The 13,831-nt window shown below is 38.9% G+C and overlaps 4 protein-coding genes across 7 annotated transcripts; 2 read left to right on the forward strand and 2 right to left on the reverse strand.

Annotated features, from left to right (window-relative positions):
- Positions 1-60: 60 nt before the first annotated feature.
- Positions 61-3,072, forward strand: LOC106361494 (phosphatidylinositol/phosphatidylcholine transfer protein SFH2-like). Its single transcript, XM_022690121.2, has 12 exons — positions 61-195; positions 390-763; positions 834-1,100; positions 1,204-1,281; positions 1,380-1,481; positions 1,573-1,622; positions 1,727-1,826; positions 1,920-2,012; positions 2,094-2,235; positions 2,325-2,647; positions 2,728-2,802; positions 2,895-3,072. Exons 2-12 carry the CDS (start codon positions 401-403, stop codon positions 2,907-2,909), a joined length of 1,608 nt encoding a protein of 535 aa, XP_022545842.2. The 5' UTR covers positions 61-195; positions 390-400; the 3' UTR covers positions 2,910-3,072.
- A 37-nt stretch (positions 3,073-3,109) lies between these two features.
- On the reverse strand, positions 3,110-6,004 carry LOC106361493 (phosphatidylinositol/phosphatidylcholine transfer protein SFH6). The gene is made up of 8 exons (XM_013801244.3): positions 5,747-6,004; positions 4,797-5,644; positions 4,671-4,720; positions 4,270-4,585; positions 4,046-4,184; positions 3,591-3,949; positions 3,424-3,498; positions 3,110-3,322 (listed from the first exon to the last, which is right to left on the reverse strand). The coding sequence occupies exons 1-8, from the start codon at positions 5,778-5,780 to the stop codon at positions 3,287-3,289; spliced, it is 1,857 nt and encodes a 618-aa protein (XP_013656698.2). The 5' UTR covers positions 5,781-6,004; the 3' UTR covers positions 3,110-3,286.
- Positions 6,005-6,887: 883 nt separating this feature from the next.
- LOC106361492 (glutamic acid-rich protein-like) lies at positions 6,888-10,483 on the reverse strand. The gene is made up of 14 exons (XM_013801243.3): positions 10,119-10,483; positions 9,840-9,934; positions 9,597-9,749; positions 9,441-9,517; positions 9,153-9,350; positions 8,984-9,059; positions 8,690-8,901; positions 8,372-8,603; positions 8,177-8,271; positions 8,045-8,091; positions 7,757-7,949; positions 7,522-7,666; positions 7,294-7,427; positions 6,888-7,206 (listed from the first exon to the last, which is right to left on the reverse strand). Exons 2-14 carry the CDS (start codon positions 9,877-9,879, stop codon positions 7,033-7,035), a joined length of 1,776 nt encoding a protein of 591 aa, XP_013656697.2. The 5' UTR covers positions 9,880-9,934; positions 10,119-10,483; the 3' UTR covers positions 6,888-7,032.
- Positions 10,484-10,926: 443 nt separating this feature from the next.
- LOC106361490 lies at positions 10,927-13,494 on the forward strand. Of its 4 annotated transcripts, none has more exons than XM_013801240.2 (5): positions 10,927-11,146; positions 11,448-11,803; positions 12,011-12,057; positions 12,159-13,083; positions 13,174-13,494. In XM_013801240.2, exons 2-4 carry the CDS (start codon positions 11,527-11,529, stop codon positions 13,077-13,079), a joined length of 1,245 nt encoding a protein of 414 aa, XP_013656694.2. In that variant the 5' UTR covers positions 10,927-11,146; positions 11,448-11,526; the 3' UTR covers positions 13,080-13,083; positions 13,174-13,494. The 4 variants fall into 4 exon arrangements, with proteins under 4 accessions (XP_013656694.2, XP_013656696.2, XP_048593828.1 ...); XM_013801242.2 differs by having other exon boundaries at positions 10,968-11,146; positions 11,507-11,803; XM_048737871.1 differs by having other exon boundaries at positions 10,973-11,146; positions 11,524-11,803.
- Positions 13,495-13,831: the final 337 nt, after the last annotated feature.

The raw sequence follows: 13,831 nt of genomic DNA on the forward strand, positions 1-13,831 counted from the left end.
AGAATAGAGTTATATATATCTCTCTTGTTTTCTTCTTAGTTTTGTTTTTAATCTACAGGTAAAAAAATATGTAGAAGAAGTTACATGTGTTCTTCTTTCTCACCTAAACTCTTTGAAACTCACGCTTCTTGAATCAATTTTGAAACATATAATACATATTTTTCTTTCGATTTTCAGTCTCTAATTACACAAAACGTGAGGTTTATGATAGTTTTCGGTTTATGTTAATCCTCATAAGCTAAGGAAGATTGTTTCTCGTAATATTTGGGGATGAATGTGACATGTTAAATGAGTTTCTTCTTCATTTCTTTTTCATTTCTAACGTTGTCAGCCAAATGAAACGTAACAGAGTTTTATATTTTTTATTAAACTGCTATTTCATTCAACAGGAACTTTAATCATGACGGAAACAATGGCTGAGATCTCAGAAGACGAGAAGAGATTAACAAAGCTTTGCTCTCTCAAGAAGAAGGCAATAAATGCAACGAACAAGTTTAAGCACTCCATGACCAAGAGAGGTCGAAGGCATAGCCGTGTGAGATGCGTCTCAATCGTCGATGAAATCGACACAGAGGAGTTGCGACAGGTTGATGCTTTCCGTCAAGCTCTTATATTAGAGGAGCTGCTTCCCTCGAAACACGATGATCATCACATGATGCTTAGGTTCTTGAGGGCAAGAAAGTTTGATATTGAAAAGGCCAAACAAATGTGGGCTGATATGCTTAACTGGAGGAAAGACTATGGTGCAGACACCATCATGGAGGTAAACGGCTCTCTTTCTCTACTCTCTTGTTTTTGTCTCTAAAGAGTCTCTCTCTTTCTTCTTGTTCAAGGACTTTGATTTTGGAGAGATCGATGAAGTGGTTAAGTACTATCCACAAGGGTATCATGGTGTTGACAAGGAAGGAAGACCAGTCTATATCGAGAGGCTAGGCCAAGTTGATGCCGTGAAGCTCATGAAAGTGACAACAATAGATAGGTACGTGAAGTACCATGTGAAAGAGTTTGAGAAGACTTTCACTGTCAAGTTCCCTGCTTGTTCCATTGCTGCTAAGAGACACATTGATCAGAGCACAACGATCTTGGATGTTCAAGGCGTGGTATGTGCTTAAAATAAGCTATAGAAACTTATAATTTTTTTCTTCTGTAAGGTTGTTTCTTCAATGATTTGATCTTTTGTTTTTTTTTTTTTATCTCATTGAGGGGTTAAATAACTTCAACAAAGCTGCAAAAGATCTTCTCCAGAGTATTCAGAAAATCGACAGCGATAACTACCCTGAGGTTCTGCTTTGTGCCTTTTTTCTTATTCTATTAAGTTACTAGTGGTTTTGAGATTTGACACAGAACCATGACTCCTTTGTGTTTGTACTTCATTGTAGACTCTGAACCGTATGTTCATCATCAATGCTGGTTATGGGTTTAGGCTTGTGTGGAGCGGAGTGAAATCTTTCCTTGACCCCAAGACTACCGCCAAGATTCATGTAAAGCTTAATTTCCTCTCACTTTGAATGATTACTTTGTGTTTTCTTCATCTATATAATAAAACACATTATTTATGTTCACTAATGGCAGGTTCTTAGTAACAAATACCAAAGCAAACTGCTGGAGATCATTGACGCCAAGTGAGAACTTGATAACTCTTTACATTTGACCTTTAAACCGTTGCTTTATCTTTAAACATGTTATTTAAAAATATAACTATGTTCTACTCATTGTATGTTTTTAGTGAACTGCCTGAGTTCTTGGGTGGTAAGTGCACATGCGCAGACAAAGGTGGATGTATGCGTTCAGACAAAGGTCCATGGAACGACCCTGAGATCTTCAAGGTATTTCTAGAGAACCAAATCTTTATATAAAAAGAAATACAGATATATGAATTTATTATTCAACTTCTGACTCATATATGAATAAAACAACAGTTGGTTCTGAACGGTGAAGGTAGATGCCCGAGGAAGAGCTCGTCAGGGATCGAGGAAAAGACCATCTCAGTGTGTAAGAACGTAACAGAGGAGGTATGTTGAACATTTTCTCATATATGCTTTGATATTTTTTTCAGTAAAAACCTAACGTTTTTTTTTTAAAAACAAATCAAGAAACGTGAAGTTTCCGAACCAGAAGAGACTTACAAGAAAGCTGCTGCTGCGATGGAGAAGTTCATCGACAAAACCGTGGATACTGGTGCTTATCCTACACAGGAGCATCACAAGGCCAAGAACATTGTTCCCGACCCTAAAGGTTATTTTTATAGTATTTTGGTTTAGCTAATAAACCGGGTTTTCGGTTATAATTTTATTTAAACCGGTGAAACTTATTTCAATTTTCAGATTTGTTGTTGTCCCCGGCTGTGGAGTGCAAAGGGTACTTATACGGTAGCGTGATGGCGTTGCTGATGGGGATAGTGGGAGTGATGAGGCTAACCAAGAACATGCCGAAGAAGCTCACACAGGGGAATGTGTACCCGGACGGAGTGACTGTTATGCCGACGCAGGAGTATAGGGCGATGGTTAAGAAGATGACAGATCTCGAGGAGAAATGTAAATCCATGGAAGCTGCTCAGGTTGCGATTTCTATGGAGAGGGAGAAGGTTCTCGACGCTGCACTTCGTCGTGTTGACCAGCTCGAGCTTCAGTTGTCTGAAACCAAGAAGGTGAAGAAGCTCTCTCTTTCTTTCTATTACTACTTTCTTGTTCTGTTTTGTAATAATTGATCTGTTTTTATTATAATTAGGCGCTGGACGAGACGATGACGAGGCAGCATGAGATAATGGCTTACATTGAGAAGAAAAAGAAGAAGAAGAGAAAGGTAAGAAGAACACATATTAATCACCTTAAGGATATTTACTTTTTTTTATTGCTTTATAAATAATTATCTGCTTTATTTTTTTGAATTTTCAGTTCTTATTTTTCTGAAAGACTGCTTCAACCTCCTAAACTGCATTTCCGTTTTATACAAGTGGATACCGGAGAAGACATAATGATGAAGTCTTGATTTGCCTTGTGTTTAAAGACTCCATTTTTCCCTTTTTGTGTAATTGTTTCTCCTTTTAAAAAATAATAATAATTGTTTTGTTAATATAAAACCTATAAAGACCAACTTGTCATCTTCATCATGATAAAAGAGAGAGAGAACTCTCTCCTCTTTGAATTGATTTAAACACAAAATGAGATGAAAACTTCTTTGTTTTAAATGAACACTTGTTCTGTTCCTCTTCTTTATAAATGAAAAATCTACAAAGGAAAAAAGAAAGAGAAGGCAGATAGATAGACGCTTCTTCTTCTTCATCTTCTTAAAAACAGAACATGTGCTTCCTCTTCTTCTTCTTCTGCAAACACAAACAATATTATGATGAGATTAGGAGTTATTACTACAGAAATTGAATCAATAACATTCAAAATAGAAAAAAAGAAAAAAAAAGAAACCGACCTGGGACTGAGCAAACTCTTGACGATCAATGTAAGCGAGTAATTCTTCTTGCCTCATCAGAGCTTCATATAGAGCCTGGCTCCAAAAATAAGAAAAACGTTAATTAGAGAACATGGAACAGTCTCAGGTTCTTAGTTTTGTTTGAACACGAGTGTATTCAATTTTACCTTTTTCGTGGCTATGAGCTCGGCTTCAAGGGCGTCTACACGGCAAACAGCTGCGTTAAGCAGCTCTTCTTTCTCATAAGGCATCTCATTTGGCTTTGACTGCAGCGCTCCAATCTTCTCCTCAAGTTCCGTTAATTTCTTCAGCACTGAATTGAGGAGCTCAGCTTCCTCCTCTTTAGCAGCAGTGTTTCCTTCTATTTGCGGTTGTCTTGTGGGAGGAGGAAGCTGCTTGGTCACAACACGGTTTGATAATGTGCGGAAGAATGCGAGAATCGCCATCACAATCGCCATGAAAAATACTAGGACACGAGCATTGATGCTTTCATGCTCCTTTGGGACATTTGGAGTAACAAGAGCTCCTGCCACAAGAGATTATAGACCAAAAGTTTCAGATTTTTCCAATGTTTGATGCCAAAATTTGAACCTTTCTTTTAACTTAAATCATGAAAAGTTACCTTTGGACTGAGCCCTGTTGATGGTGGTGGTGGGTTTGACCTTCCAGGTGGCGTCAACAGCTTTGTCAACCATTGGAACATACTCATCATAACCAGCCAAACTACTGGCAAAGCTCGTTTCACCAGACCCAATCTTTGCCTGCAAATAACAACCACTAGCAAGTAAATCAAATCTACAAAACTACATAAGAAGATAGAGAGAAAGTGCCGTTTAGAATCATTACCTCTTCACGAACAGGGGTCAAGCGGAGATGAGAATAATTTTTAATTGCCTTTGGAGAGACAACTACATCTTCAGCTTCAGAACCTGACTCTGCGGTTGAGGTGTCACTTCCCTTTATCCATGGATAAGATGGCTTTGCATACGCAATCACTTTTCCTTCGCTGTTCAGAACTTTCACCACCTGCTTCGCTCGGTGAGCTCCCCCGTGTAGAACCATCTTCAAAATATCAGGATTTTTCCAAGGCCCTTTATCAGAAAGCATACAACCTCCCTGATCAGCGCAAGTACATGTACCACCCAAAAACTCAGGCAACTCGCTGTAACAAAACGAAAGATACATTACAATGTAAGCAAAACAAACACAAAAGAATCAAAAGTCATTCTTTAGGAGGAGTTACAAACCTGGAATCGATAACCTCAAGCAATTTGCTCTGATACTTGTTTCCAAGCATCTACATCACAACACAGAACAGTCTAGATAAACACCATTAAACCTAAAGCCAAAAAAAAAAAATGTAGTAAACTTACATGAATCTTAGAAGTTGTTTTGGGGTCAAGGAAGCTCTTCAGAGTGCTCCAAATCACGCGGAATCCAGTCCCCGCGTTGATGATGAACATCTGGTGAAGCGTCTCGGGATAGTTATCTCCATCAATCTTCTGCAACCTAGTAACAAGCTCACGAGCATACTTGCTAAAGTTCTTCAACCCCACTCCCTGCACGTCCAAGATGGTCGTGCTAGAGTCAATATGCTTCTTCGCAGCGATCGTGCAAGCAGGGAACTTGATCATGAAACTCCTCTCAAACTCCTTCACATGATACCTAAGATACCTATCAATCGTCGTGACCTGCATCAGCTTATTGGGATCAACTTTCCCAAGCCTCTCGATATACACAGGCCTCCCTTCTTTATCCACACTGTGATAACACTGCGGGTAATACTTCAAAACATCATCAATCTCCTCAAACTCAAAGTCTTGGATGATGGTGTCTGTACCAAACTCCTTCCTCCACTGGATCATGTCCCCCCACATCTGCTTCGCCTTCTCGACGTCGAACTTCCTCGCCTTCAAGAACCGTAGCATCATGTGGTAGTCGTCGTGTTTGGAAGGGAGGAGCTCGTCCATGACCAAGGCTTGCCGGAACTCGTCGACGGCTTGAAGCTCCTCGACGTCGCGGACGTCCTCGATGGAGACGGAGCTGACGCGGCCTTCGTTTTTGCGGCGCTTCTTCTTCTTGAGGGAGTGTTTGAACTTGGTGGAGGCGTTGATGGCCTTCTTCTTGAGAGAGCCGATTCTTGTTCGCCTCTCGTCTTCCGAGATCTCGAAGTCGGACTTGCGCTCTTTCTTCTCCTCGCTGCTCAACAGTCCCTCGAAACCTAATTAAAGTTTCGATTTTTAATTAACAATCAGCTGAAATTAACCTAATTTCTGGAAATTGAGGCTCGTAAACAGCAAATCGATAGATCTGATAAACTTACATGGTATTGCGAAGCGATCAACAGGACCTGACATCTGAAGATTGCTTTACACTAAACGACTGATCCACGAATCAATCTACCAACACGAATCGCTCTCTTTGTTGCGAATCTACTCTTCCTCCCATTAACCAGAGAGACCCCTCAAATTTCGCAAAAATTAAAGAAAAATTTCAGAGGTAAAAGTGGAGCAACCTCTGGACTATTTCTTTTTTGCTTTTTTTTTTTTTTGTTGTTGCTTATATCTCTTTTTTTATTCTTTCTAGAAAGAAAAAAGGAAAATAATATCTAAAAAATTATTAACCTGATGACACCTCTATTATTTACACTCGCTTCCTATTGTGAACCAACCCCAGACTTTTCTTTCCTTTGCCCCTTCCTGTTCTAGTAAGGATTAAATCTCCAAAGCCCATACTTAATTTGGATATTTAGTTTTCTTCAAAAAAGTTATCTAGGTAATTATCTTTGGATTTGAATTAAATCTTTTAAAATTAAAATATTGTATACCATATTTGTTTCAACATAATTTTTTTCTTTTAATTTTTGTCTTGTTTTACCATTGTGTAAGATTGCAAATTCAATAATTATTACTTAGAATTTTAGTTATGGCTGAATAACTATGCATGGCTTGAAGATAATGAATCATCCAACAACAAGTCAACAACATATTTGGTTGAAGGAACCGTGGGTTGGGGGCATTAAATGTAGAAATCGCGGTTAATTCTGTCAGAAAATTTAATATGTGGCCTGAAAATAAATGTTGGCATAAGACTGGGGGGTGCTTATAAAATTAATAAGAAATATAGGCGTGAAGAAGCAGTAGAACAAGAGATTCGCTTTTTGTCACACCAGCCGACGATGATCTGACGGTCGTTAATGACATTACGTGAAATTTTAACGGGTCTACCTTCAGTAGGCTGTAATGTCGTAATCAGAGAAGCACACTGTACAAAAAGTTAAAAAAGAATAAAAAAAAAATATCAATGAGAATTTCGCCGACAAACCGGAGCAGTACACGATGAGTCAACAGTCATTGGCCATTTGTTGTCGGATTTTTAATACATTTTTAATTGTTTCCCCCCCCAAAAAATTCCTTAATTTTTTTTGGACGGAAAAAAAAAATCCCTTAATTACAAATTGTTCGTAAGAAACATATAAACGTGACGAATTAGCAAAAAGAAAAAAACGAAATCTTTTACATCCAAGACTTAAGTAAAAACTTTTTCATCTAAATCGAAAAGAATAATATTATGTTCTATGATAGCAAAGACTGATTTGTTTATAAATCACTACATCTCACTCTTATAAGAATTCCAAAAATCATCATCATCTCCCTCATTATCGTCGATTTCATCTCCACCGTCCGATCTTACGCCATTCTCAACATCCCCACCGTCCGATTCCTTAACTCCAGCTACTCCATCACCATCTCGCTCAGTCTCCTCAGTTTTCGTCGGCTCCTCCTACACACATACAAACGACATCGTTTGAATTTTAGTTACTAACAGATTTTTGGCGGCAACTTAAAGAAGAACATAACGAACGCTTACATTCTCTGGAACATCAGTAGTCGTCTCTGCCTCCTCTCCAGCTTCTTCTCCTTCTTCCTCTTCCTCTTCTCCTTCCTTTGCAGCCGCAGCTTCTTCCTGAAGCTTCTTTATCACATTATGATAATGAGTTAACTCTGCATGAAGAAACACACAAACCTGCTAAGTTCTTCCATGGCTCAACCAAGAAACTAAATTGAGTAAGAGAGATAGACAGAGAGGATCTCTCACTCTTCGAGCGAGTTGATAAAGCATCATTAAGCTTCAATGGATTCTTGCGTTCTTCCAACTTGTATTTGAGTTTGATCTGTTGACGAGTTCTTTCAGGAAACAGTTGTTGTACCATTGATAGATTGCTCCCAAACTCTTGAATTCCCTATAACCAAAACAAACAAAAAAAGATCTATAGAATGAACTAACAATATCTTTGCCATTTAAATAATAAGTGAGATCAAGTTTATTTTACCTCATAGAAGAGTTGTGTATCTTGTTTTGACCACCGAGTTCTGGGAGTCTTGTTCATGTACGTTTGATAGTTAACCGGTGAGTCCGGTTTAACTACGGGAGCTTCGTGATTTTCTCCTTCCTCCATACCAAACTCGTCTTCTGCGTCAAAGCCTTGAGAATAATAGTGGTTATCCTCCGATGCGTGTGTATTACTGCACATAAGACAAAGTCCATTAGATAAAGAAAAACATTCTGATATATTCATCTCCTACTTTCAATCTTCTCTGAGATGAACTTAGTGTAGTACCTTTCTTGGGTCGGCGGCACAACAGGAGCTCCTTTTGCTTCTTTTTTCTGTTGTATTAACAAGAAACATACATCAAGTAGAAAAGTTTAGGATCCAAGCAACACACATACACGTATTAAGAGTGATTCTTACCTCCAGCGATTCTCTATATGCAACAAGGCGAAGCATATCTCTAATAGGCAGATGTTTTATTTCATCATCGGGGGTTTCAAGCAATTCCTTATCCACTAGACCACGAACAAAAACATGAATACAGTTAGGTCAGATGCTAAGATGATTATTGCAGTTGAAAGAGAGAATCATTTATGTTTCAGCTAATTAAGTTACATGTGTTTTTCTGCCGACGACTTGAATGCTTGAACTTCTTCGTCGTCTCAGGAGGAGGCTTATTTGGCTCTTCCTCACTAGTAGTGGTTTTCTTCTTTCGACCTCTCTTCTTTTTCCCCTTTTTGTCAGCACCTGTTTCCGCTTCATTAGACTGTGTTGCTCCTTCTCCCATAACTGTATCGTTATTACTAGGTGAGACAACATGATGTTCTTGTTCCAATACGTTAGGAGCCTGATCAAAACATAAAAAAAGCAGAACCAATTAAAACATATATATATATCCCAACTTAAAACAGTAAGAAGAGCAAACATTCTTACCTGTTCGGGAATATTATGTTCATCTTCTTGATGGTCTCCATGAAATGTAGTATTGATGTTGAATTCATCGTTTCTTGATTCTTCATTGACCATAAACTCAGAGGGGTTAGCACCAGTCGTATCATCATCAACAGAGTAATGAGACTCAGGTTCTTCTTCGATCACAGTGTCGAGCAATCTAGGCTTTGGTTGGAACTTTCCAGTATGTTGCTCTACACAAGCACAACATTATACCTCAGTTACAAGATTTATTTAAGATAATGAAAGCATAAATATTCGGTGCTTAAAGATTACCATATGCACTGGTGACGCATTCCTCCTGTACAATATCAAGAGTTTCCATGTTCCAATCGCATTCTTCTTCTTCTTCCTGTGTCAACATTAAAACTTCGCAAAATTAGTTTTATATTTAAAGAAAAAGAAGTGAAACATCGGCTTAGAAAGAGAGCATCCACACACATACCCCTGTTTGCATCCTTTGAGTTTGATCATCAATAACTTCATCCGTTTCACTAGTAACAAAATCTCCAAACGCTGCAGAATCTTGTCTTCTGGGGTCATCAGGATATGCAGGTGCCGTCTCTGTGTCATCCACACATCTTTTTCCCTCTGAATTTAAGTTAGTACAAGCACGAAGAACAGAGGCCCCTCCTGAGACACTCTACAGAAACAAAAGAGTTGCTCCACTAAAACACCATGTAGCATACACTTAAGAAAACATTTCAAAAAGGTAGAAAGAAAAACACTTTACCTCTTTAGATATAGTTCCCATGGTGGCTTGGCTAATGGTTCCACTATCAGGGACAGTAGTCTCAGAAGCTGAAACATCTGCAAAACAGAATCACAATACTTATCAACTTGGGAACAACATATAAAATACAAATTGGTTTGAGAGAAGAAACAATACTACTGGGATAAGCCGATGATGCATCTAGAGAAACCGGATGTTCGCTTTGTGTTAATAGTTTCTCCTTGGCAACATCAGTAGAGAGTGTTGTCTGTGCTTGCTTCTTCTTGGGTTGTGGTCTACCTCTTGGCTTAAACTTTGCACCAGCCCTAGCTGTTAGAATCCATATGTTTCAGCCAAATCAATCAAATAAAAAAAGTAATGAAACTAATCAAAAAAGTGAAGAGAGAAAATAAAAATCACCTGCTGGTGCTGCAGATTCATCATCAAAGTCTAAATCCATTGACTTTGTTGTGTGTTCACAAATACTCTCCCTCTCAACAAAGTGTCACCTCCCTCTTCAATACAATACAAATACAAACAGAAACAAGATCAATGACAGATCTCACCACACACACAAACAAACACATAAGCAAGGACAATGTTGTAATCACAATGAAACATTCAGGAGAATCAACAAGAACAAGTTGAACATAATTCGATAGACAGTTTCATGTACCATTGAATAGAAACTAGCGATACCTGATAGACCATGAAACGATCCGGTTGAGTCTAGACTGTTGTATGCAAGCTCTAGGGTTTACGTTACTCGGAGTCGGAACACTGGCTTCAACGATGGAGAGCCTGAGAGAGAGAGAGGATTGGCCGTGAATGTTCTGCGTCTAATATCGGCTAGGTTATATAAAAATAACTGACTGTTATTAAAGATCGTGCGGGCTAGTGGTCATTGATTGCCTCTCTGAATTTCGGTTTTGACCTAGTGCTAAGGGTTCGATACTTCACCTCCTCACAAACCCCCCTTAAATGCTCGGTTATTAGTCTCCGTAGTGGGCCGCCTATTGGGCTTCAAATGTGTAAGGCCGAAATTAATATTTAATGTGTAGTGATGATTGTTTCGTCTTTATATTCCCTTTTCTTCGGTGAATCTTTTACTTCCGTGATGGCTTCACAAAACTCCAGGTCGCGTATCCTTTAAGATACTGAGGACAGGGACATGGTTCTCTTTCCTATTTTATAAAATTGGTCCCTCGAATATTATTAGTTTTTCACCAGTTTGGAATATATAATAATAGTGTTTGTCTTCTTAACGGCCCCATCTAACGACGTCACTATGAAAAGTTGCCGGTTCATTATTCGTCCTCCCTCCGTATTTTTGTCCTTTAACGTGACGTGGCACTACTCACCCGTAAGTCAATTCAATTCCGCTAACTCTGACGGCGTCACAACACCACAAATAGAGGCATTAAACCAAACCTGCTTTATTCTTTTTGAGAACCGAACCGATTTATCTGGCTGCAAGCCTGCAATTAAGATCATGTGTACGATTTTGGAATATATACCAAATACATTACCAACCAGATTCTAACGGCGTGGAATAAGCCGTCAGAAAAGACTTGTATTCGTCTCTTTCCCTCTCTGGAAGGAAACAAAGCAAAGCACTTCTGCATCGCAGTGTGTTTCGTTTCCCCTCCTCCCTTTCTCACTCTTAACAGACCCGTCGCTCCCTCTCTTCGTCTTCTCCGGCAGCGCTTAAGGACTTCCGGGAGCAGGTTTCGATTTTCTTGTGACGACTATACCCATCTTAGCATCTGTTTGATTGATTGTTTTTGTTATCCTTTGCTTCTTCCGTAATTATATTATTCGGTTAATGATTTTTTGGTCTTCTCAGATTTTACGGCCGTAATCTCGGATCTGTTTAATTACTATATAGTCATGGCAGTTCAGTTAGTGATTTAGAAACTTGTTGGCAGTAGACAGTGAGACCGAGATGATTCCTTTTCTATATATATATATTTGTTATTTGATTTAATTCCTGAAATTAATTTGTTGTTATTTATTTTTGTGGTTAAGGCTCTATAGCAAGAATCATTCGCCAAATAATTGAAGCACTGTTATTGGTTATTGCATAGTGGTTACTTGTTCTCAGATAATGGGGAACGCGTGTTGTGTTGCTCCTCGTGACAAAATGGTCCTCCTGCCTAACTCATCATCAGCTGCTGCTGAGAGGAGGCATTCTCCTACTTGGAGTTTCCGCTGGGATAATAATCATAATAGAGGCCGTGTGGCTGGTGAAGAAGCCTCTCTCAGTTGGTTGTCTGATGGGATTAGTCGGAACGATGTGTTGTCTGACTTCAAATCTGAATTTTTATCATCTCAAGGCTCCCCTTTGGACAGTTTCCGGACGTTGCAGAAGTCTCCGGCCTCAGGTAAAAAATAAGTTCAGCTTGTTTACTATTTTTTTTTTTAGCTTGAGGGAACACATGTATGGTGTTTTGTTATTCACTTGGGACTTTTAGATAGTATTTTTCGGAACATGTTAAATCATGTGTCTCTTGATAGGACTTCTCTACTTGCCTATGCATCTGTCTACAGATCATAATAATCTTACATGAGGTTAACGAATATTTTGGCAGATTTATCTTTTCCAAGAGATTCGTCCATGGATACAGTCTTTGAGCAGGTAAAGCTTTGTTTCACCACTAGCTGAGTTTTCTCACATCTTTGAAACTTTATATTTGTTGATGCATAACCTCTCTTTTTACATTTCTATCTCTCACACAGAAAGAAAAGGATTTAATAGAATCTGCAGCACCTTCATACCCATCTCCTGCACAATTGTCTCTTTCACTTGCTTCACAACCATCTTCTTTCCCAACGTCACCACTTCCCTCCCAGATCTACTATCACCCTGCAAGTTCATCTACACTTAATCCAACCCAGCAAGTCTCAGATGGTAAGATCTGTGGAATGAACTCACTTAGCAGAAGCTCGATAACTGAAGAGAGGCAGGGAACTCCTTTGAGATGTGATTCTTCTGTGAGTGGACCATCTGAAGCTTGGTCACTGCAAGCCTTTTCTGAAATGATGTCATCTTCTCGCAGCAACGAGCCTTTGTCTTATGATAATGACCGCTTTGGGCTTGAACGGGACAAGATGGGCCATCATGGCAACAGAATGTCCAATCATCAGCAGCAAAGCTGTGGTGCCTGCTCTAGACCCTTGTCAGAGAAGTCCTTGTGGAGCAGCCAAAAGATGTTTATGACCAACGAGCTCTCTGTGTCTGCAATTCTAGCTTGTGGGCATGTCTATCATGGTGAGTGTTTAGAGAAGATGACCCCAGAAATCGATAAATTCGACCCTTCATGCCCAATCTGTACTCTGGGTGAGAAGAAAACAGCGAAGCTGTCGGAGAAAGCGTTGAGAGTGGAGATGGATTTGAAAGCTAGGCACAACAAAAGACTCAGAAACCGAGTTTTGGACAGTGGTTTTGACTGCGAGGATTTTGTAATGTTTGATGACAGCCACAGGGTAGAGGCAGCAGCAGGGAAGAGCCCTAAACTGGTCTCGAGTTCAAGCGCCAAGAGCTATTCCGCAAAGCCTTTCTTGGCTCGACATTTCTCATTTGGGTCCAGTAAATCCACCAAAGAGAATCTTCCTGTCAAAAAGAAAGGCTTCTTTTGGACCAACTCCAGCAAAATATGAACTTGTAAGTTACTCTCTCTCTCTCTGTACAGCTCAAAGACTCAAATCAGTGGAATTACAAATAAGAGCCTGATCATGTTTTTTGTTGTATCAGATTCTGCGTTGCTCTGTACTGTCCGAAGCATAGAACTCAACGGACACACGGACACGGTGCCATTCAATTAAGACAGGCTATTCGTTGTTACTCACTTTCCTCATTGGCTTTTTTTTTATAATTGGTTCCTAAACTGTCACACATGTAAAGTTACAAATTTAGAATACAAGGTTGGGGGATAAAAACAAGATTGGATCATTAGCTTATAAAATTAATCTGGCTATGCATAGATTAGGATTTAAACTCTGAAAGCAAAGCGATTGTATATGGTTTGTATTACATCTACAAGCTTCACCTCAATCAAACTTCTTTCTGTGATCATTGCTGTTTGTTATTATAATATATATGGACAGATTAACATCGGTTTATCATTTCTGTACTAAAAAACATTAAACAATCAAAGAGTTATATTGTTAGAAATAGAAAGTTATTTGCCGGGATGAGTAGACGTCCATACAAGTCCATTGGTTCTCAATAAAATTATCAAAAAGTTGCTAATATAAAAAAAAGTTTTATGATATTCATGCAAAAGTATCACCACTAGCACATATATTATACACCATCCATAAGTCGTAACCACTAAGCTAAGTTTGTATAATAATTATTTTGTTCTGATCAAAACGTTGTTGCATCTGGATAGTTTGGGAATTTTTTGTTC

Source organism: Brassica napus, chromosome A8 (genome assembly GCF_020379485.1).
Source record: "Brassica napus cultivar Da-Ae chromosome A8, Da-Ae, whole genome shotgun sequence".
Classification (NCBI taxonomy): domain Eukaryota; kingdom Viridiplantae; phylum Streptophyta; class Magnoliopsida; order Brassicales; family Brassicaceae; genus Brassica; species Brassica napus.